Genomic DNA, 22,795 nt, shown 5'->3' with positions numbered 1-22,795 from the left:
AGCCTTCATTACCAAGATTAAAGGGGCTGGGATTTCCTAAGCAATTAAAAAACCCCTGCCTAATTAAGTCAGGGCTATTAGGCAGGGCTTCCAAGGGTTGCTGCCGGGGGCAGGAGAAGGGGATGGGTTTGCAGTCAGGCTGAAAGCAAAGGGGCCTGCAGGTAATTTATTTAGTATGGCAGAAAAACTGTGGTTCTTCAAGGACAGAAAGCATGTGCTCTGTTAAAAATGGAAAATAAAGAGGCAAAAAAATAGCGTCAACTTGCAAATCACCGAGTCACCTGTCCTGCTGCATGAGCAGTAAATTATCTAAACACTGAAATACCCAGAGAGGGAGAAAGTATTCCAGCAAGTATTCAGTATTCTGCATTTAAAGAAGAATAAAATAGTAAAACCAAAATGCATGGTTACATCAAAAAGAACAAGGGACCCCGTAGCAGTCAGGGCTCTCACAGCCACAGCAGGAACCACCCCAGAGTTTAAGAAGCAGCATCCATCTAGTTAAAAGTGATAATTTTTGCTTTCCATCCTCCACATTTAAATTCCTGCTGCCGGAACCCCCCACCACCAGCAGCAGATGAAAGAGACCGGAGAGACGGAGTGTGTGCTCCTGCTTTTGTGCTCCCCATCCTGTTCCATCACCCCTCCATCCAGGCTCTGTTTTATCACCCCGCCATCTACTGTTTGCTGAGCAGCTGAACCCTCCACAGCATCACCTTGGCAGGTCTGGGGAGGGGGGAAACGGGGCAGTTGGGACCCCCAAGCCTGGCACCATAGCTGCATCCACGACTGGAAAAAGGTTGAGAAGAACCAAAGAAGATGCCCAAACCTTAAATATACCCAGGGAGCTCTGAGAGCCCTAATCCAGGCTGCAAGTGTTTATGGCTCCAGATATATGGAGCCCTAAATAGATATCTGTGCATATATATACATACATATATATATTCATATGCATATACATATACACGTCTATATATATTTGTGTATCTATGCATATATACACATGTCTGTATATAAATAGACATATTTGTGTGTGCGTGCCGCAATGGTTTAGGGAGAGAGTGAGCACAGTCTTGAAAAATTTGTCACAATTCCACGCACCCACCAAATCCAGCATTCCAGACCCGCTTTTCAATGCATCCCCCCACCCCGTTCACAATTAAGCGTCTGCCTAAAAGGGTCGATTTTTAATTTACAATATTTTTATTGCGTCCAAAAGAACCCCAGACATTCCCCACATTCTAAGGCAGCTCCAGGGCTCACCCCTCCCTCTCCACACCCCCAGGTTTTTGGGAAAACAGTCTTTTTAATCCTCTACCCCACCAAAAAAAGCAGCGGGGACCCCCCCACACCCCGGCCCTACACGAATTCCCCGCGGAAGGGGCGGGGGGTGCTGCCCTGCGCCCGCCACCGGCCCCGCACCGTGCACAGGGACTTGCCCTCCTGGCTCTCCAGCTCAGGGAAGCCCAACTGGTTGAGGACCTCGTAGACCCCGGCCACTGCCGCCACCTGAAAGCAGAGGGAAAAGAGATTTAACCCCTCACCCCAGCATCCTGGGGGTGCTTTTTCTCCCTCCTGGGTGGGGAAGGTGCCCAGCATCTCCTTTTATCCGGGTATCACCCCCTCCCACAGCACCCCAGCTTTCCTCCAGCCACGGTTTATACATCTTTCTAAGCCGCTTCCTTGCTGCCGGGGTCAGCCGCCACTGGGTTTGTTGCCTTTGGCACCCTTCTGCCAAAAAGCTACAACGGTGCCTTGTTTTTGACTAAAAACCACAGGGATTATGCAGTGGGAAGGGGTGCTTTTGGGGTCAAAGGCTCCTTTTATCCACAAGCTGGGTGTATTTCCACCCTGCCAAGAAACAAGGGAGGTGGGAGGCAGAGCTAACGCCACATTTCAAGGCGCCGCATTTCAGGATTGCCATGGGGCAACGCAAACACCAGCATAACTGGGATGCCGTGCTGGAGTGGACACTGATCCCCCTGCTTGCAGCCCCTGCCAGTGGGACAGGGGGACAGCAAGAAGAATTGGCAGCCGCTGCTGTCATCTCCTGACTGGCAGATCCAATGTGCCCATATGAATTAATGGCACTGGCAGTAGCAAGCGAAGGGAAAAGAGGTTTTCCCCCCACCACCACCCAAATGCAAGCACTGCCTGCTTCACATCATGCAAACCCAGGGAGAGAAAAAACTAATTGCTGCATTATAATAATGAAAAATAATGAAAAGCAGGAAATATGGAGAATTTAGAGCTGCCTTGCAATCCTCTTAGATGCCTGGTGTCAGCAGGCCCATCTGCCCCAGCCCGCCTTTTAACTATTCTTTCCTTTCAATCCTCCAACCCGCCTGGCTGTGTTATTGTATTTTTAATACACTCCAAAGAAATTAGAGGTGGGTTTGGGTGCAAGGAGAGCCAAGCCAAGCTAACCAAACCAAGGGAGGGGGTGTTGGCTGGTGGCCTCCCAGCCCCAGATGCTGCAGTCACAACTGGCAGATCAAATGTAAGCCCTGGAAAACTCAGAAAAGGGGCAGGTTTAGGGTGAGGAGGAGCAGTCCAACCTGCTCCGGCAGGGAAAGCCTCACCTCCCGCATCCAGAGGCTGAAGGGCCGCTGCCAGGAGTCCTTCTTCTCCAGGTGTAGGTAGGCGTTGAAGAGGATCAGGTAGATGTAGCGCTCCAGGTATTGCAGGCTCCTCAGATGCAGCGTCCGCGTCTCCTTCTCGTCCTTCGCCGACCTCCACTGAAAGGAGCAGGAGAGCGGCTGAAGTGGTACCCGCCTCGGGAGAGCATCCCAAAGGCACCCAAAGTCCTCACCCACAGCCCTGCTCTCCATCCCACCTGAGAAGCTGCGTGGTGAAGGACTCACTTCGGGGACAAAAATCAGTGCATCCTTCCAGCCCATAGCCCAGGCTCTCATTAACTTGTGGTTTCCAGGATATAAAAACTTCCCCTTTCACGTACAGAGCTCAAAATTAGACAAAAGATTGCTAAATGTATGTGGGGGTGTGTGCCCAGGAGCCAGGTGCAAACCATGCCCAAAAGCAGGAGTTCCGGGACTGCAAAGCATTTCCACAGGGAGAAGAAAATAATAACGGAAAAATGCTTTTCCAGCATCCCCTGGTCAGACTCATCCTCATCCTCCACCATAGGAGGAGAAGCCGCACCAGCGTTAGGGTTTGTTCATTCATTTGCACCCTTATTTGTGGCAGCACCAGGCAAGTGATTCTGTCCTGGGAAAAGGTGTCTCCTCTGCACCTATGTGCTGGTATTTGCAGATCCTGTTATTTGTCATGTTGTTAAATTGTCCTATTTACTTTTATTATTTTCTCCTATTATTCAGCATTTTATTATCCTATTTATTTTTATTATACTGTCCTATTATTTATTGTGTTATTATATGGTCCTATTGAATTTTTATTTTATTGTCCTGTTATTTATCATTTTATTATCCCATCCCATTCAATTTTTATTTAATTTTCCTATTATTTGTCATTTTATTATCCTATTATATATTGTTTTCTTATATTCTCCTATTTTTTCTCCCCGTTCAGGGTGGGAAAGGGTAGGAACAAACCCAAGCAAGTACCAGAGCACCTTTACATTCCCTCTCTTCACCCAAACCCCGCACTACTCTAAACACTAACCATGGCTTAATTAAAAGTCCACTAGGGCAATGCCTAGACTATAAAATTCCCATCATTCTCTTATTCAGGCTGTGCATCACTGGGGAAAAAAAATATAGATATATAAAATTACTTATCCCAATAATTTCACAGTAGCTGTTGCTGTAAATATTCAACCCCCAGCAGCTCATCCCATGGAGCTCAGGATTTCTCTTCCAGCCCCAAAAAAACGCAGAGGAACCCATAAACCATGAGGTAAACACCCGGGGAGCTGTGGATGTTACTATGCAATTTGAGTTTTCTTCCCCCAGTCAATCATTCCTAGCCATTAATTGAAAACAGGGGTCGATGGCAGCTGCAGGCAAAACCATCACTAGTGGGGACATTGGTCGATCCAGCCCCAGCAGGGAGGATGCTGAGCCCTGAGCTCGGCCCTTCTGGGGCCACATCGAATAGTTGCACAGCTTAAAAATAAATAAATATCTAAAAATATTAACCTTTCTCCCCTTCACCAGCTACACAGACGCTTCCAGCAGGCTGTGGGCTCAGCCAGCTGCAAGGTGCCTCCTGCATGGGCAGAGAGGGGTTTCCTCCTGAGGACGGGTCCCCTTTCCTGAGCTCAGAGGAGCTGGAGGAGCCGGAGGAGCCTTCAGGGCTGGGAGTGGAGCGGGACGGACCAGCCCTGCCCTCTGCCGGCTGCGCTCAGCTGGACGGCCAGGATGTGGGATTGGATGCAGGATGGGGTGCAAGGTGGGATGTGGGATGTTGGGTGGGATGCAGAACGGCAGACAAACAGGATGCTGGGTGGGATGTGGGATGACACCAGACAGGCAGGATGCCATGAGGGATGCAGGACTGCTCCAGATAGGTGGGATGCAGGATGGCACCAGACAGGGAGGATGCTGGGTAGGATGCAGGACAGCACCAGACAGGTGGGATGCAACACAAGATGCAAGATGGCACCAGGTGACCATGACCAAAAGAGCCTCTGGTGCCTCTCTGGTGGCATCCCAGCAAGCTTCAGGCCACAAAACCATCCAGCTTCAGCAGGGCTGATCCCAGAGCTTGGTTGCACTCTCTGGGATTGGTGGTGGCCTTGTGCCAATGGGGAGGATCTGCTCACCTGCCGGTACGTGCAGATGATGATCTCTCGGAGGTGGTAGTGCATGGGCGTCATTGTCTCGCTGACAGTGTCCAGGGCCATGTCCACCTCCTTCTTCATCCGGTGACCATCGGGCAGGAGCTGGACCACCTTCATCACCACCTGGAGCACAGGTAGAAGCAACAGAGGCTTTCACCAGGTGCCTCTTTGCCTCGACCTGACTGCTCCCTCCCAGCCCAGGAGAGGACACAGTGCCTCCAAACATGCAGCTGTGGCTAAGGTAGCAAAGAGTAGGTTCAGTGGGGGATCCTGAAACAAGAATCAGGTTCAAGGACTCACCTCGAACTCCCCTTTGGTGTACTTGGCGTCAGGCACACTCACAATCTCCTCCTCGCTCATCTCGGGGATGCCCTGGGACAGACAGAGGATGGTGCCCTTACGGTCTGCCCCACAGCTGAGCAGAAATGCAGACCCCTAACCCAACCCACCAGGACTCCAGGCATCCTCCACCTCCCCTTTACACGGGCACAGAAGCCTGAAATTTCACACCCATCTGTTTCCCCAGCAGCCCCAACTCCAGCCTGTCACCCTCCCTGCAGACCCCAGTACCCACGTTGAAGTGCCAGAGGGTGAGGACGGCGATGACCATGGCCGTGGTGGTGCGGCCCCGGCCACTGGAGCAGTTGAAGACGAAGGCTGCCTGTGAGTCCTCAGCCAGGGCGCTCTTCATCGCCTCCAGCAGACGGTCAAAGTCCTGCCGGTAGCAAAGCCAGGGGTGGTTTATGGGTGCAGCCCACCTCCCTTCCCCACCATGGGATCCCCCTTGTCCAGGAGCCCCCCAGGGACCTTCCTTGCCCCAGCAATCACCCTACACTGAACTTGGCCACACCATCATAACCCTGAGGCTGGGTGGCACCAAGCACCCAAGTGACATTCACCCCACAGCAGCACAGATGGCTTGAGAAGGAGGTGACAGCAGCAACCCCATCCCTGGGGTACCTGCTCCTTGGGAGCACAGAAGTCGGGGATGGGGATGCGGCTGTAGGTCAGCCCTGGGCAGATGTTCTTCTGCTGGCTGAAGATCTCCTGCAGGGTCAGGCAGCTCTTGAACATCTTCATCTGCTTCTCCGCCTCCAGGTAGACCTCCAGCCACTTCTGCCACTTCAGCAGGTCACCCTTCAGGGTCACTTCTAGTTTCTGCAGAGGATGGAGAAACCCTCACTGTAAGACCCCACTCCTCTTAATATATCAAGATACCAATTTTTTTTTTTTTTTTTTTTAGATGCAGATACCTCTCAAACACCCCATAGACAACACAAAACTCCATGTCAGGTCCTGGCTACTGCTGCTGCCCAGGACCACGCTCCCCGCCGTGCTTGGTGGAAGCCTCAGGAGCATCATCTCCCACCACCCTGGGCAGCTCCTCCACCACCCATCTCCTCTAGCAACCAAGCTGGGAACATCTGAAAACATCTACTCTCCTTTCCCCGGGTGCCTTTTACCCTGGCTTTCACGCCATGCTATAAATTCTTTGGGGGAGGATCCCTGCTTTTCTCTGCCTTTGCAAATTCCTGCTCAGTGACAGCCCAGTCAGGAAGACTCCTTTATTTTTGCAGTCCCATAAAGAGCTGGTCAGCCACCTGGTTCTGCATCTACTGGGCTGTCCACAGCCTTCAGCACACAGGGTGGGTGCAAACCAAGCACAGCACCCGATACAACCACCGCCTGCCTGTCTTTGCCAAAAGAATAGACCAAAACAAGCAGAACCCCCCGCTTTGTACCCAACATCTGGCTCACCTCCAGCTGTTGGGGCGAGGCAGTGGGCACGGGGATCAGCTCCTCCAGCTGCCCAGGCTCCCGCAGCGTATAGATCTGCTCGTTCCCCTCCAGGACCACTTCTTCTCGCAGGTTGATCCAGAGGATGTGTCTGTGCTTCCTCTTGGCGTCCATCAGGTACTGCAGGATGCTGCCCAGGCTCTGAGGGAAGGGGAGGGTGATGGGGAGGGTCGGGACCCCTCTTTTGGGTGTCCCTGCCTGCCATGGGGTGCATGTCCCTCACCTTGGAGCTGGGTTGCGCCGTCCCATAGACAGGCATCTTGGGGACCCGTCGGAAGTTGGCCACATTCATCTCCTTGGCAGTGCTCATCATGTCCGGGCAGAAGCGCTCGTCTGCCACCTGCAGCAGAGCAAAGCCTGGGCAAGGGGGACACCCCCACATTGCACCCATCCCTGGGTTTGCAGTGGGCTTTCCTAGCACACCACGCTCAAGAGAAGTCCCCAAACCCTTCCAACCTCAGCAAAACAGGGCACAAAGACACACAGAGCTGCATTGCAAAGGTGGGAGATGCTCTTCTTGCAGCAAGACCATGCCAAAGCAGCAGCAAGCCACCAGCAGCTCTGGTCTCCTTCACCCCACCACAGTCAGGAGCACCCAGAAAGATGAAGCTGCAGTTAGGCCAGCAGCTTAGGTTCATGTCCTGGGGTACTCCAGCACCCCGGTACTCCGGGTCTGCAGAACTGGACACATCCACGTGCACAGGGGGTCTCTGGACCCTTGCCCATCCTTGATGAGGATGCAGGCTGGACGTGGACCTGAGACCCCAACATGGACCTGGACACCTTCAGCACAGACCTGAGACCCCAACATGGACCTGGACACCTTCAGCACAGACCTGAGACCCCAACATGGACCTGGACACCTTCAGCACAGACCTGAGACCCCAACATGGACCTGGACACCTTCAGCACGGACCTGAGACCCCAACATGGACCTGGACACCTTCAGCACGGACCTGAGACCCCAACATGGTCCTGGACACCTTCAACACAGAACTCAGACCCTAATACTCTGCACTTCCCCTACAACAAGGGCAAGCAGCCCAGCAAGGTGCCATTCCCAAGGGACAGCGAGGAGCCACCAAGCCCCATCCCTACACGCAGGACAGGCACTCACCAGCACTCGTGTCCCCTTGGTGACGATATCCCCAGTGACAGTGAGCTCCGAGGAGTTCATCTCCGCCTGCAGCCGGTAGAGCTCGGGATGCCGGCACATCCACCTGCTGAAGCTGAGGGCAAAGCCCAGGGGGTACTGCCGGCAGGGGGCCGGGGGGGGGACGCGCCATCAGCCTGGGCTCGCACCCCCTGCCCGGACACAACCCACAACCCCACCAAAAAAGAACAACAAACAAAACAACCTATATTTGCTTGGGAAACTCAGAGAGCCCTTTCCTCCCACTGCACAGGGAAACCAAAAGAGCAAGAGGGTTTTTTTGGATTGGAGGATTTGTTTTTACCTGCTCATGAAGGTAGTAGTTGAAGGCAATCAAGTAGAAATAGCGTTCAAGGCTCTGCAAAGTCCTCTGGAGGAAATATTCTTTGGTGCTGCTCCCCTGAAAGCAAAGGCAAGGGGATTCGCAATGCCCAACGCTGCCGAGTCCCCATGGCCTCAGCTGGCTTGGGAGAGCGACCAGCAAGCAGCAAACAAGCCCAAGGCATTTCTTTACGGAATATTTTTTGGGGGTGGAAAGAGAGGCAGAAATGCCACGTAAGTTGCTCAGAAGGATCTTGGCGTGTTCATGCTAATTTCATCAAGTTGTTTGTTTGGAAAGAAATCCCTCACGAATAAGAAGAGGTGGGAGAAAACCTACAGAACCCAATCTGGAATATAGGTTTTTGGTGCCATTTTTTTTTTTTTAAACATTCCGTGCTTTCCGTATTAAATAACGCTTAAAGACATAAATTTGCATTTCAGCTCAAACCAAACCTTTCCTTTAGCCCAAGGACACGCCGGGAGCAGTTCCAAGCAGCCCCAAGGGGCTTTGCTGTCCCTGGGAGATAACACTGTCCAGATGCGAACGAGAGGCTCAGACTCAAGGGGAGGGGGCCAGTTGACGCAAGATCCTGCACCCACCCCGGTAATATCTTGTTTCAAAATGTCTCCACTTTGCCTTCATCCCCAGAAGCATCACAATGCCTATGTAGATGGCTTCAAGCAAGCTCTCCTCCTCCTCATCTTCATCATTACCGTCTTCACCATCACCTCCCCAAACCAGGCACATGTCCCAGCACAGCTATCTCCTCCCAGGGAGGCACAAGCTCAAACCTTCAGGATTTTCCATCGTTTAGAAGCCCTCAAGGCAGGGTTCGTACATCCTAGCATCTCACGCAACAAATTAACCTGCAGCATCGCCACAGGAGCATCTCTGGGGAGTCCATTGTGACCCCATCCCCAGGGTCCAATGGAAAAATCTGACATTACGTGGCTGGCTCGGGAATATTTACTTGTTCTCTGCAACAGAAATCTGGCCCCCTGTGATTTATCAAGAGGCAGAGCAGCTGGTTTTGGTCTGAAGACTCAAAACAAAGCCTGTGAGGGATGCAGCCATCTCGGGTTTGCGGCACTTCTACCCAAGCACTTGGGTTCCTGCAATAAAAACCAGCCTGGTGCTCTCACCCAAGCTAAATCCCTCAATATTTCCCCGAAACAGGGGGATGATCTGCTTGTGTTTCAGCTGGGTACCACAGCGGTCCAGGAATGCTCAGCATCCCACGCCAGGACGCACCTACCCCAGTGTCACCATCACTTGAGGACTTAAATCTCCACTTTTACCCCAAACACAGGGCAGGAACCCACAGTCTGGCTTGAGGTCATTCCTCTGAGCCCAGAAAAACCCTTTTTCTCTGCAAAAGCAAGCAGGGCTCTGCTAGCTCACCCAGCAAATCCCTTCGGTACCACCTGTGGCCCTACCAAGCCCAGCTTGGTTTTTCAATGGCCCTTCTCCCCTCCTCATCCTCCCCACTCCCCCAGCACATTTTCCTGGCCCCTTGCCATTGCTTAAACCTGTTCTCACTCTGTGGAGACTTCAAATAAACACTCCTCACCACTAATTTATGGCAGTCAGTCCCCGGCCAGTTGTTTCCCCGGAGTCGAGAATGACATAGAGCAGCCTTCCCAGTGGGGAAGAGTTGGGGAAACACTTTGAGGCAGCAAGAAAATCCCCTACTGCACAAGAATATTTGCCATTACACAAGCAGCACCCAACATACCTAAATCCGTCCTAAAAAGGGGGCTAAAATTTGGGGTTTGCCACTAAGCACCAAAAAAAACACCAGCAAACACTTTCTTTCCCCCCATTTCAGCATTTTCGTGGTGCTTTTCTGGTCCAGCCTATTTGCTTGGGCCGCACAGCGCCTGTTGTTTAGATTGCCCTTTACAACCGGCACTTCTCCTCCACATTTAGTATGTAAATGGGAAAATTAAACCCCCAAAAAGGCTGGGATTGGGGTAGCACTGCCAACTGAGCCTGCTCTCTCCATCTATCCATCACCTGGCAGGGCCCATCTGGGTCAAACAAGGGAAACCACAGTTTTCCAGCGAGAAAAACCACCCTGATGGTTTTTCAAAGCAAAGTAGACAAAAAAAGAAATATACAGATCGGAATGCTTGACCTTGAGGGAGTGCATTTGCAGGAGAACCTCTAGGCAACAATCCCTCCCAGCTCCTGAGGGCTTTTACCAGCCAGGTTTGTGTGGATTTTCCAATCTTAGAGTTGATAAAAGCAGGGCACAGTATATTATTTTCCCCCAAGGTCACCTCCCAGAAGCAGCGATGAAGACCAAAGCAGACAGCTTTCTTCCCCAAAATCTGAGCCTGCTCCATCTGATGGCTCTTAAACAACTGGGGGAAAAAACAATTGAGAAGCTCCACAATCTTTCAGGTTTCACATCCCTGGGAAATTTCCAGCCCACGGGAAGCGTCAGATTTCCAGAACTGATGTTCTTCTCATCCCCGTACAAAAATAGCTTGATAAATCACCCTGAACCAGTGGCAGGGAGGCAAGCGATCCCTCTGATGAACATACCTGAATCTGATAGTCCTCCCCAATCCCTTCCAGCTTCTTCTTGTACTCGTAGATGGCTTCCTTCATGTCGTGCATCTCCGAGCAGGAAGCGATGGCACCGTCCACCTTGCGAGGAGCAAGTGGAAAGCCCCGGATCAGGGGGGAGACTGACCTCACCCCCTTCCACCCACCCTGCTGGGGGGTTTGCCAAAATCCTCTTACCTCCTCCACTATCTGCTGGCCTTTGGGGACCATTTCAATGAAGGTCTGGATGACTCGAAGCCTGGGAAATGTTTTAGGCGGGTGGGGGAGGCTGAAGTGGGAGAAATTGTTTTACAGTGAGGGTGGTGAGAGCCTGGCCCAGGTTGCCCAGATTGGTGGTCGATGCCCCATCCCTGGAGACATCCCAGGCCAGGCTGGACGGGGCTCTGAGCAACCTGAGCTGGTGAAGATGTCCCTGCTCATGGCAGGGGTGGCACTGGATGAGATTTGAAGGTCCCTTCCAACCCAAACCATTCTGTGATTCTAAGTGGGGGATCAAACCAGTCCCAGGGGCACAGGTATCCACCCCTCCCATCCTCAGGGGCTGCGCCACTTACTCAGGCTTCTGAGCAGCTCCTTGGTGGTGGTGGTAGAAGACAAGTGTGGCCATGGCCATGGCCAGGTTGGTCCTGCCCACGCCAGTCTGGCAGCCAAAGAGCAGTGCTGGAGGGGGTCTACCAGAGTTCCGCAGCAGCAGGCTGGGGCTCTCCTAGAAGGAAGACACAGGATGGGGACCACAGGGCCACCCAGGAGAGCTGTCTCTGTCACCACGATGGCCCTGCCCAGGCATGGAGGGGTGGGTAGCATCTCCTCTTTGCTCAGGGAATGGCATGGGTGGGCCAGGACAGCACAACAGGTGGTCCATCCACTGTGTCCCCACACCCTGTGGCCTCTGACACTGGCCTAGCCACCCCACCAGAGATGTTCCCACCACCAGTCCCCAAGCCACTAAGATGAAAGCTCCCAGGCTAAAAAGGAGCAGCTCCACCATCAAAAGCTCTGCACTAAATCCAGATCATTTCTCCCAAATCCATTTGGGGAAGAGCCACCTGCACAGGGATGTTGGGAGGTGGTGAGGAATGGTCACCTCTGGCCAGGAGTAGGGACAAGCAGCTGGACAACATGGACGTGAGGAAATGGCAGCAAGATGGGCCAGGGGAGGTTTAGGTTGGGTACTAGGAAAAAGTTCTTCACCCAGAGGGTGGTGGACACTGGAACAGGCTCCCCAGGGAGGTGTCACAGCCCCAAGCCTGACTGTGTTCAAGAGCATTTGGACAAGGGCCTCAGACACACAGTGTGAACTGTGGGGTTGTCCTGTGCAGGGACAGTAGTTGGACTCAATGATCCTTGTGGGTCCTTTCAACTCAGGACACTCTATGATTCTATGACTTCTCCAGCGGGATCTACAGCAACAGGAACAGGATGCAACCACAGGCACAGGCATCTTCTAATGAGCAGCATCAAGCCAAGAGCAGGAGAAGATGCTCTTGGGGAGTCACATTCCCTGACCCAGGTGCAGAAGCAAGTCCTAACCTGACGTGGCCTCACAGACCAGGTGCTTTTGCTCAGCTCACCCTGAGGAAGCAGATGAAAGTGTCGAACTGCTCCTCCAAAGGGGCTCCCTCAGCGGGCAGGGGCAGCCGGTGGTACCTGCCAGGCACAAGGACAACCCTTGTTAGGAGAACGAGACCTTGGGAGCAGCTTCATCCCCACCATGGCAGAGGACATGTGGTTTAAGAGGGTATGAGAGCCCAGTTTGCAAAAGCAAAGCCAGCAGCCACACGTGAGGAGGAGGAAGGGCAGCACCTGTAGGAGGGCAGGAGGAAGATGGGCCTGCGGTAGACCTCCTCTGTCACCTGGATGTCCTCCTCACCCTGCACACGCACAGTGTGGGGCTCGTCCCGCAAGCGCTCCACATCATTGTAGACATAGTAGACGCTCTCGCTCAGCTGCGCAAAGTCGTGGATCTAGTGGAGATGGGGACCACCACCATTAAAACCCATGGGGCACCCACCACCTCCAACAACCCCATTTTTGAGGTGGGGGGATACATTCACCCCATTATCGCTGGGACGATAGGACAAGGGGTGATGATTTTAAACAAAAGGAGGCGAGATTCAGGCCAGACATGAGAAAGAAGTGTTTTACAATGAGGGTGGTAAGAGCCTGGCCCAGGCTGGCCAGAGAGGTGGTGGATGAACCATCCCTGGAGACATCCCAGGCCAGGCTGGACGGGGCTCTGAGCAACCTGAGCTGGTGAAGATGTCCCTGCTCATGGCAGGGGTGGCACTGGGGGAGCTGGGAAGGTCCCTTCCAACCCAAACTATTCTGTGATGACCCCCATCCCGTCCCACCTCACCTCCTTGCGGATGGCCAACTCCAGGGTCTCTGCCCGCTGTAGGCACTGGAGGTTCTCATGAAGGTTCTCCTTGCCCCGGGGCGTGTAGGACACAAAGTCCCCCTCCATCCGCAAGAAGACCACAGGTTCCTCACGGACACAGAAGAAGACACACTCCTGCGAAGAGGAGGAAGAGGCTGCCCAAAAAAAAGCTCTCCTGCCTTTTTCCACCCCAAATTTCCAGCTTCCCACCAACCTTGTGGCCCTCTCTCTGCAGCTTCTGTAGGACGAGTTTGAAGCCATTGAGGCTGGGTTGCCCCATGCCAAACACAGCATAACCTCCTTTGGCTTGTCTGAAATTGGGGGCGCCGCAGCTGCCCATAGTGTTCAAGACATCTAATTTGCCATAGACATCCCTGACCATGAAGTATTTCCCCTGCAGAACAAGACAGGAGGAGAGAAGATGGTGAATAAGTGGATTTGAGCAAGCAGGCTGGGAAGAAAATTGGGTTTTTATCTCAGTGATCTTCAAAATTAGCCTCTCCGCCGCCCCCAACAAACTTCAAGGTCCTCAAACCCCAAGTTGAAATGGGTTTGGCACGGAGTGGTGGTGATGCTCACTTGCACAAGGTAGTGTTCCAGCGCCGTCTCAGAAATGCGTCCCACCGTGTAGTTGGCCTTCAGCAGGTCATCGTGGATCTGAAACTCCTCCCTGCAGTTGTACCTTTTAAAAACAAGCAATATTTAGAGAAGAGGGCACAGAAAAACAGAGGTTTAGGAGTTGCAAGAGGAGGCCAAGGACTTACGTGATGACCACGGGTGCCACTTTGTTGGTGATGATGGACTTGGCCTTGCTGTTGTGGAGCCCCAGGGTCTGGAAGGAGTGGATGCTGAGGGACCGCTGGTCCTCCATGTTGTCCTCGCCCAGAGCCCCACTGTCCGGGGGGGGTGCTGAGACTGCCTGCTGCGCCGTGCTGGCCGTCGTACCCATCATCCGCGGGCAGCTGCCACCACGGGGAGAAAGTCAAATAAAATCACAAAAAATATATAAAATAAGAAATAAAACTTTAGAAAGGAGGAAAAAGGGGAGGGGAAGAGATGGGGGGAAAAAAAACGAGACACAAGAAGGGAGGGAAGGATAAGGAGGAGGAATTTGTTTTGGTTTCTTTCAGCTGCTCAGTTTTAGGAAGGGAAAATCCCAACAGCCGGTGAGGAGAGGCCGGGTTGGGATGAAACGTTAACCCAGCCCAGGGTTTTCTCCACCCCTGCCTGCCATGTAGATCCCTTCGCCAGGGAGAATGCAGACCCGGCGCAGCTGAAAGTGGGGCTGAGGGTGAAAAGAAGGAAAATATAAAGGCAAAACGCTGGATGCAGCGCCACAGATCTGCCGAGTCAGCAGATGGCACTGCGGAGGGACCCAACAGCTCCCTGTCCCTTAACCTCATCCTGCGCTTCACAGCGCCCTTAAACCACTCCAGCGTCCCTGCCTGGATGGAAAACGCTTGTACAGAGTAAATTTTGCTAAATATTTAGTAATTGAGGACTGAGGAGCAGCGAGCGAGGCTCGGGGAGGTTGCTCATCTGTGTGCACACACACACATTTTGATAGACATTCAAGCAAAGGAGGAGCTGGGAGGGTATGTAAAGCACCCACATAAGGTTTTTGTATCCTCAGAAGGCAGCAAGGAGGAAAAGCGCCCCCCTCGCACAGCAAGAAACAATCCCGCAGCGCTAAGAAACCCCCCTTAACTGCAACAGAAGCACCAGGTTGAGGGGTTTCCTCCAGCTATTAACAAGCAATGGTTATGGTTATTCCCATGCTGGAGGACCAGGGCAGATGGGGAACCCCAAAAGAAGATTGACCCCCCCACCCCCAGGGAGCTCATCCCTAAATGTGGCTGAAAACAAAAGGGCCGGTCCGAGGCGGGGGGGCTGGCGGCATCCAGGAGCATCCTGCCACACTCCAGCGGTCCCGGACAATGTGCCGACTGTCTGGGAACCAAATGAAGCGAGAGATGGCAAGGGAGCAGCCTGGAAAAAATAAAAGAAAAACCAAAAAAAAAAAAACCCTCTGCCCCGCCCTACCCAGGCAGCCTCCCCCAAAAAAACTCTCCTTTGTATTGATGCTGCGTGGGAAATAAGCCTGGCAGCATCCCAAGGGGGACGGTACCTGCTCGGTGGCGATGCGCAGCACGGGGAAACCAGGGCTGCCTTCAACCCAGCCCTAAAGCTGCTTTTGCAGCCTCCAGAGCAGCACCGGATCAGCCCCTTCCTGCACTCCCAGGGAATGTGATGCCCCCAGCAGCTGCAAACGCTTCGAGGCAGGGGGGGAAAAGCCTCCGGAAAATGTGCTATTTTGAGACAGTCGTGCCCCTGCGCAGATTTCTCCCCTCCTCCCCATCTTCCTTCCCCGCTCTGCAGAAAACTTGTTGCTCCAACCAGGAATTTTCTGCACCATTAGGCAGCCTGGTTTCTTTTACACCAGATAGAAGGGGGAAAAGAAACCCAAAACACAGCTGTTTCAGGCCAGTGCCATTTCTCCAAGTGCCCTTATGCTTTTCTTTCACATCAGTACTGTTGGGGCGAAATAAAAAATAAATATAGGGAGGTTTTGAGTGTTTCAGAGTTCAACAAGAATGCCTTTTCCCCCGTCTTTCTCCTTATTTTGCTCAGAATCAGTGCATCTTTTCAAAAGCAGCCAACAAGTTGTACCAATCCCCCTGGCTTTGCTCCAGTGTCCGCACGCTGGGGAATGGAGACTCGCCCCCAATTTACTTCCTATTTACTTCGTCCTTCTTCCCCCACCGCAGTCTCCCACCTTCACTGTAAAACCCCCAGGGATTATTTTCGCACACACACCCACCCCCGCCCCGCAAACCACATCAGCAAATAACAGATTGCAAAGAAAACGCACAGATTTGAAAATGGTCCTTCAAACCACAAAATGAATGGAGAGAGGAAATCACATTTCAGCTTCTTTCTCCCTCGAGCAGGCAAAAGCAAGCATCTTCTAGAAAAGTACCCAAATTACCCCAAAATAGGTGTTTTGGGCAACCACAGGAACTGCTCTAAAAACCCCCGGGAAGAGGGAAGCACTAAATTATCCATATGGGAGTAGATATTTACTGGTACCATTGCATCCCGTGGGAGTGCTGACACCTTCCCAGTGCCCAACCTGCAAACTGGGATACAAAATTGAGTTGGATGGGGAAGTAAAACCCCATCCCAGGAGACCAGAAAAAAACATCTTGTTTCTGAAAAGCCTCCCAAATATCACTGGTGGCTGTGATGAGAAGAGACACAACGGAGCCACCATCACAGGCCAGCCAAGGTGGGCAGGAGCCCAGGGACAAGCCCACCAAAGGGCTCTGGATTAGCCCAAATATCAGGTATTTTCCCCCCACTCAGTCGGTGAACACACTTAGAAAACACTAAACAAGTGCTTAAGCAGGCAAGTTACCCTTAAAAAATAAATTAAAAGGAAAAAAAAGTAGTTTAATGATTTTACCTGTATTTAAAAGAATCCAACTGTATCCAATGTCTCAGCCTGCTGTGTTAAGATCTGAGTTATTCTCAAAAGAAAAAACTAACAAACATAGCCAAGCTGGTGGGGCTTTGCACTGTTCTCATGCTACTATGAGAAGTTAGGATGCTTAGAGGTGATCCACGTGGATTTTATGGTGGCATCAGTCACCACCTGGGGCGAGCTGGTTTTGAGCATCCCTTCCCTTGCATGATGCATTATCTAGGGGTTTCCTTTCTAGGAGAGATGCAAAGCCAAAACCCCCCGCACAGCATCCTTGCCTCCTGCCTGCATCTTCTCCTTGAAGATGCTTGAGCATCCCAAGGGATGGCTCTGCAGCCACTCCCACACAAGTCACCACCATGTGCAGTGCTCAGCCCCCCACCTCACCAAGCTGCTCCTCTCCTGTGTCGCCCAGCACGGGGGTTATTCCCATGCCCGGGAACCTGGCGAGGACTCAAAGTCAGAGCAAACAATGGATTAAATATAGCGGGGGGCGGCCGGGCTGCAGCTGCAGGATGCATCTGCCCCGGCCGTCGCGATGAGGAGGAAGCGTGCACTTGCCCGCCCGTCTCATTGTCAGCAGGAAGTCAAATAAATCAAATAAATCTCCCTCCATGCATGCCCAGGTTTTTTCTATATAGTTTTGGTTTGTTTTTTATTTTAAACAAAATGCAAAGCCCTTTTGGGAAGCAGTAGCAGCAATTGCAGCATCCTCCTAACACATCCATTCCTTCCCTAGTAGCTTTTTCGTGCCAAGCCAGCACGGATGCACTCGCGAGGGACCGGGGGTACCCAGCATCGCTGACCCATGCAGGGATGCAGGAAACACCACAGCAGCCTGCAGGAAGCCCTGGCGCTGCTGGAGGGGCATCGTCAAAGCCCTGGGGAAGTGTTGGAGCTGAGCCCCCCCCACCCCAGTGTGCTCTTTAACCTTGTTCTTCAAAAAACAGTGAAAATAACATACAAGCAGCAAGCTCTTTGCTGGTGGAGCCAGTGTGCGTTGGGAGCTATCCTGGAGCAGAGGCTGCGTGGGAACTGGGCTCCTGTTGTTCCCGCTGATGCTGGAAAGAAGCAGCTTGGCTTATTAAATATATATATATTTATAAATATATATATACACATATATATAATAAAACAAAAAGGTGAGAAGTAACATATTTAGTCCCAGTTTATTTGAAACACGTCATTTGCCCACAAAGCTGCAAGGGTGAAATAAGGAAAGGAAGCAACGCAACCTGAAGTGCTTTACAATGGGGAGGAAGAAAAGCTCCGGAAAGCCAACTTTGCAGCAGACAGCTCTGATTTTACAAGCCTTGGATGTTTTATTATTTTTAAACAAGCAAAGCCAGCCTCCCTCCATTCTGATGGGCTCTGGGCTCCTTGCAGAGCGAGTGCCAACCGCCAAAAATATAACTAAATAAGCAGCATTTCCTAGAAAGTACAGAGGTATTTCTCAATCTGGCCGAGATCAGTGCTGCCGATCCCGTGCGTGCCCATTGCTCCACCACCAGCCTCCGCCAGGAAGGAGGGGAAAACCTTTCCCCAAACCCCAGTGAGATAACAAGGGATAAGGAGGACTCGGCATTTCACACCCCCTCCCAACACGCTCCTGCCTTTCAGCAGAAAAACAAGTGCCATGTCCCCGTTCTCTGTGTGGCCAAGGGCAGAAAAAGAAGGCATCCAGGCATACCACCCCCAAAATGTGGGTGTGACTTTGCACCCCGCCACAGAGGTGACCATGGATGGGGAGGATGCTGGTACCCACTGGGAGGCACTGGAAATGGTACCTAGGCTGCAGTCCCTGCTCCCAAACCCCATTTACAGCCAATTATTAATCAGCAGTGTCAAACCTTCCTCACTAAGCAAAACCTGGGTGAAACATGAAAGGAATTAAGATATAAAGGTGAGTATCTCATTGGCAGGATGCAAAACAGACATGGCTTTTTTGGCTGAGCCCACCTGTGATGGCTAACAGCAGCCCAGGTGCAGGTTGCCCTTGGGATGAACAGCTGCCACACGGACCCTCTCCTCCCCAGAAAGCTCCTTTACTGCCCTTTTTAAGGTCCCCTCACAGCAGTCCCCAGGGTGCTGCTTCCCAGGGCCAAGAGGCGGCTGAAGGACACGCAGGAGATGCTCAGACTGCCTGGTGTATGAGGGGTTTTATCAATGAACGTCAATGGAAAGAGGAACAAAAGCTGCAATTTGCAAATCGTGTGGTTTCAAGGTCTGCGAGCATGCTTACTGGAAGCTTCCTTTCAGCAGCGCAAAGGAATAATTAAAACAAAAGCCATAAAGGATGGAGATGAAGGCCGGGGCATCTCCGAAGAGAAAACGATCGGGCAGAGGAGCTTTTCTCCAACACCAAACGCTCCCCGTTCACCAGGAATCTCCACGCCCAAACCCGCTCCGCCAAATTTTTCACCTCGCGCAATTTCCACCTCTTCCTGGTAGGAGGTTGTGCAGCGTGACCCCGTGGGGGTGTCCCCGAGGGTGGGGAGCCCAGTGTAGCACCCATGGCACAGCACCCCCGCTCCCAACCCCCCTGGGGAAGCTCAGTGCCACGAGCAGCCCGGCCAGGGCATTTCGGGAAGGCGAAGGCTATGATTTTGTGCTATTCATAGCTTAACCACCGGCTCCCCTCCCGCCGGGGAAGGCTGGCGGAGCAGATGGGACGGGATCCATTGACACGGGGCCGCTTTTCCCAGCTGGGATGCTGCAAATCACACCTTCTGCAAGCCAGGCAGCACCTTTGGCACGCCAAGCGGCACATTGTGCACACCAGCACCCACCATCTCACACGTCCTTGCACGCTCAGGGGTTTTGCATGCGGTAGCACATGTGGAGCTCGCTCTCCTGGGCTTTCTTCTTCCTCCCACCCTGCTTTCTTAAACAAAGCAAAATCAAGCAAATCCCAGGAGCGTATCTGCTCACAACAGAGACCTGCCGGTTATTTTTAGGCTCTGTGTCATTCGTACAAAGACATAATCACTTCCTGCCTTCCAGGAAGGAAATGTCCCACCGCTGCTGCCTGCCTGCTCCCTCCCCAGGCAATGCCTGTGTGCTCCCAGCACCGACACCCCAAAACTTGCTGCTCCCCTCATCCAGGATGAGGGGTTAGCAACCAGGATGCAGCTTGGGATGTCATGAGCACCACGGTCCAGAGCACTCTGGGGAAAAGAGGTGGCATTCACCCCCCCTCCAGTGCTAAGAGGAGTGATGCACTAGGGAAAGGGTGGAGGAAACGGTCCGGAAAAGTCCGGCAGCCATAGGAAACGCAACCTGGACGCGTTTTCTGGACGCTTTCAGCCCTGGCAGCTACAAATGCCAAGCAAGAGCTCAGCAAGAGCAAGCAGCCTGTCCTCCTAGGATGTTCTCTGCATCCCAGCTCTGCCTGGGTGACACCACAGTGAGGGTGACCCCGTCCTACACAGGGACAGGAGCCTACCGGGTGTCCCAGGCATGTACATGCCATCATTGAGTGACCCCAGATTCCCTACACCTCCTGTGCTCCCCAAAGGGGAAGCTGCAGAGCCAAACCCCAGCCTGGAATGCTCCCCAAGCAGGACTCTGGTTCCATCCACTCCTCTTCCTACTCCATCTTCAGCCTCCATCAGGGAGCCATCCTGCAGCTCCCCAGGCAGCTTTTGGGGGAGTAAGGGAAGCAGATAAGAGATGCAAACTCCAAAACTCACGTTGGGGCTCTCTGGCCTCAATAGGCATGGCCGGTACCGACAGCCAGCCACACCGGGCTCCTCACCCAGGTCAGGCTCCTAGGCAGCAAGAGGGAGGGAAAAAGCCTCTTTTAAATAGGAAACAGGACTGCAAAAGCACGAGAGCTGCCAGGACACAGCGAGACGGATGCAAGGCCCCAAAACTACTTAATCCATCTATTTCCTAGAGGTTTGAAGCAGAGCATTGGCTGCAGTTAAACCCTCCTCACCGGGGTTTGGCCACCTCATGCCCACGCTGCGGGGCTTGTGCTCCCGGGGCAAAATAAAGCTTCCTCCCATCACCTCCCCGCCATTCATCCCCTTCTCTACGCACCCGGCTGGGAACTGAAACCCTCCCCACCCCGGGGAGGGGGCAAGCGGGGGCGCTGGCCCCGGGAGGGAGAAAAGGGCTGGTCCGGAGGGAGCAGGATGTTCGGTCCCGGGCCGGGAGGGGATGCCCGGCTCCGGGGCGGGAGTCGGGGGGATGCGGTACCTGGCGACGGCTCCGGGCTCAGCTCCCGCGCCGGGCTGGCCGTACCGTCAGGCGCCCCATGGGTGCGGCGGGAGCGGAGCCCCGCGGCCGCCCCGACCGCCGGAGCCTCGGCGGGGGAAAAAGGAGGAGGAGAAGGAGGAGGTGGAGGAGGAGGAGGAACCAGAGGAGGGGCAGAGCTCCGCTCGGCCCCACGCCGCGCCCTCCGGCTGCCGAGCACCGCCCCTCGCCCCGGGACACCCCCCCAGCTGCCCCAACACCTTGTGTCGCGGGGACTCCCCCCGGGCACAGCACCGGTCCCTTCAGGGACCCCTTGGCATGCAGCATCCATCTCTCCAGAGACCTCCTGGCAATGCGGCATTCCCCAACCACAGCAGTCATACCGCTGGGGATCCCCCCCATCACACAGCATCCCCCAACCACAGCACCCATCTCCTCGGGACCGCCACCCCCTAACCATAGCATCCATCTCGCTGGGGATCCCCCCCAGCACACAGCATCCTCCAACCACAGCACCCATGCCCTTGGGATCGCCCCCCCAGCACACAGCATCCTCCAACCACAGCACCCATGCCCTTGGGATCGCCCCCCCAGCACACAGCATTCCCCAACCACAGCACCCATCCCTTTGGGACCGCCCCCTCAGCACACAGCATCCTCCAACCATAGCACACATACCCTTGGGACCCCCAGCCACACCAAACCTTCATGTTCCCTCCTGGTGTTAATCCCCTGGGACAGACAGCTGCTGGATCTAGTGTGAAAAAGCCTGCAGGGACCCCCTGCTTTATCATGCTAAGTAGGATTGCACCCCAAAACTCACTCTCCCCCACACCGTTGGCCAGGCATGTCCCAGGGCTCTTAACCACATGTGGGGTGGGACGCAGCTGCCCTAAGCTGAGCTGGATCCATTGCATTCCTTTCCCAAACCCAAACACAGCTGGTTACAACAGCCTGGTCTAAGAGCAAAATACCTGCAGAGTTTCCACACTTGGTCTTCCCACCTTGCAGGAGAGAGTGTAGACCTGGAGGCACCCTCTGAAACACCAGGGTGGCTCCAGGCCCCCCACTCTCAGAGCAATCCCTCCTTGCCTGGACCACTCAAAATGCTCCCAGGCACCGTGGTGGGTTCCTGGGATGGTTCTACCTGTAAGAGCAGGGTCAGCATCAAGGTCTGCACATCTTCTCACAGAATGTCAGGGATTGGAAGGGATCTGGGAAGCTCATCCAGTCCGATCCCCCCGCCGGAGCAGGAACACCCAGCTGAGGTTCCACAGGAAGGTGTCCAGGTGGGTTTGAATGTCTGCAGAGAAGGAGACGCCACAACCCCCCTGGGCAGCCTGGTCCAGTGTTCTCTAAAGCCATGAGATTACTTCAGGCTTCTCTCATCACCAGCACCACACTTATTCTGCTTTTTTAGCTAATCCATTAAAACTCAACTCCCCAGCTCCTAGCTGGATTATCTCCTGCTTTCACCCATTTCGTTTGGGTCAACCCTGAGCCTTTGGAGGGTCCCATCTAGGAGGACCCCAACACTACAGCCTTGCTCGCACCCAGCCCCATCCACGGCCGTGGTGGGAAGCCCCGCCAAATCAATGTTTGTAGGACACCGACAGGCAGAAAGAATAAACAAAAGTAGAGAAAAATACGGGATTAACACGTTGCATTCACCGGCACTGGGAAAGAGGGCCAGGAATGTAAACGGAGCTCGGAGGCAGTCCGAAAATGGTCATGGCTGGGAAGCGGGACTGGAAAGTTTGTTAGTCAGATCCTAGACACAAGCCAGGCTCCCAGGCTTTGGCTTAGCCAAAATACCCTCAGCTCTACCTGATTTTACACCCCAACGCCGTGTGGCAGAGCCCAGCGGAGTCACAGGCACGGCCAGCGGCTGCTCCAGTTTACAACCTGAATAAGACCTATACATCCAATCAAAATTTCATTGACTCCACTGCGTACAAAATTACCCCCATTAAGTTCATTTAGACCTCCTTATCAATTAAGAGCTTCAGCCCTAGACTGTTTTGGTGGTTCGTTTTTTAAATTCTCCATTTTCAGCTCCCAAATCAGCACCTAGAGGCTCTCCTGCCCTAAGGAGCCCACCAACAGCCAAACAACACGGTCCAAGC

The 22,795-nt window shown here is 53.3% G+C and overlaps 1 protein-coding gene across 4 annotated transcripts; it reads right to left on the bottom strand.

Annotated features, from left to right (window-relative positions):
- Nucleotides 1-1,180: 1,180 nt before the first annotated feature.
- Nucleotides 1,181-20,830, bottom strand: PALD1 (phosphatase domain containing paladin 1). Of its 4 annotated transcripts, XM_071811614.1 has the most exons (21): nt 20,673-20,795; nt 17,434-17,530; nt 13,750-13,947; nt 13,565-13,667; nt 13,200-13,379; nt 12,965-13,120; nt 12,412-12,572; nt 12,180-12,255; nt 11,163-11,314; nt 10,786-10,876; nt 10,585-10,689; nt 8,017-8,112; nt 7,677-7,811; nt 6,783-6,899; nt 6,521-6,700; nt 5,723-5,920; nt 5,337-5,477; nt 5,063-5,134; nt 4,745-4,885; nt 2,583-2,738; nt 1,181-1,509 (listed from the first exon to the last, which is right to left on the bottom strand). In XM_071811614.1, the coding sequence occupies exons 3-21, from the start codon at nt 13,935-13,937 to the stop codon at nt 1,360-1,362; spliced, it is 2,598 nt and encodes an 865-aa protein (XP_071667715.1). In that variant the 5' UTR covers nt 13,938-13,947; nt 17,434-17,530; nt 20,673-20,795; the 3' UTR covers nt 1,181-1,359. The 4 variants fall into 4 exon arrangements, with proteins under 4 accessions (XP_071667715.1, XP_065699675.1, XP_071667716.1 ...); XM_065843603.2 differs by lacking the exon at nt 17,434-17,530 and having other exon boundaries at nt 20,673-20,830; XM_071811615.1 differs by lacking the exons at nt 17,434-17,530; nt 20,673-20,795 and adding an exon at nt 20,162-20,182.
- Nucleotides 20,831-22,795: the final 1,965 nt, after the last annotated feature.

This window comes from Patagioenas fasciata, chromosome 8 (assembly GCF_037038585.1).
Source record: "Patagioenas fasciata isolate bPatFas1 chromosome 8, bPatFas1.hap1, whole genome shotgun sequence".
Taxonomy (NCBI): Eukaryota; Metazoa; Chordata; class Aves; order Columbiformes; family Columbidae; genus Patagioenas; species Patagioenas fasciata.
The sequence above is the reverse complement of the archived record's forward strand: the minus strand, read 5'-3'. Positions and strand labels throughout refer to the sequence as shown.

Coding starts and splice junctions, on each gene's coding strand:
- PALD1 (XM_065843603.2), bottom strand. CDS start 13,937: ATGATGGGTACGACGGCCAGCACGGCGCAGCAGGCAGTCTCAGCACCC. Junction 10,877..11,162: donor GGAGCTGCTCAGAAGCCTGA/GTAAGTGGCGCA, acceptor CTCCCACTTCAG/CCTCCCCCACCCGCCTAAAA. Junction 2,739..4,744: donor TCATCTGCACGTACCGGCAG/GTGAGCAGATCC, acceptor TGCTCCTTTCAG/TGGAGGTCGGCGAAGGACGA.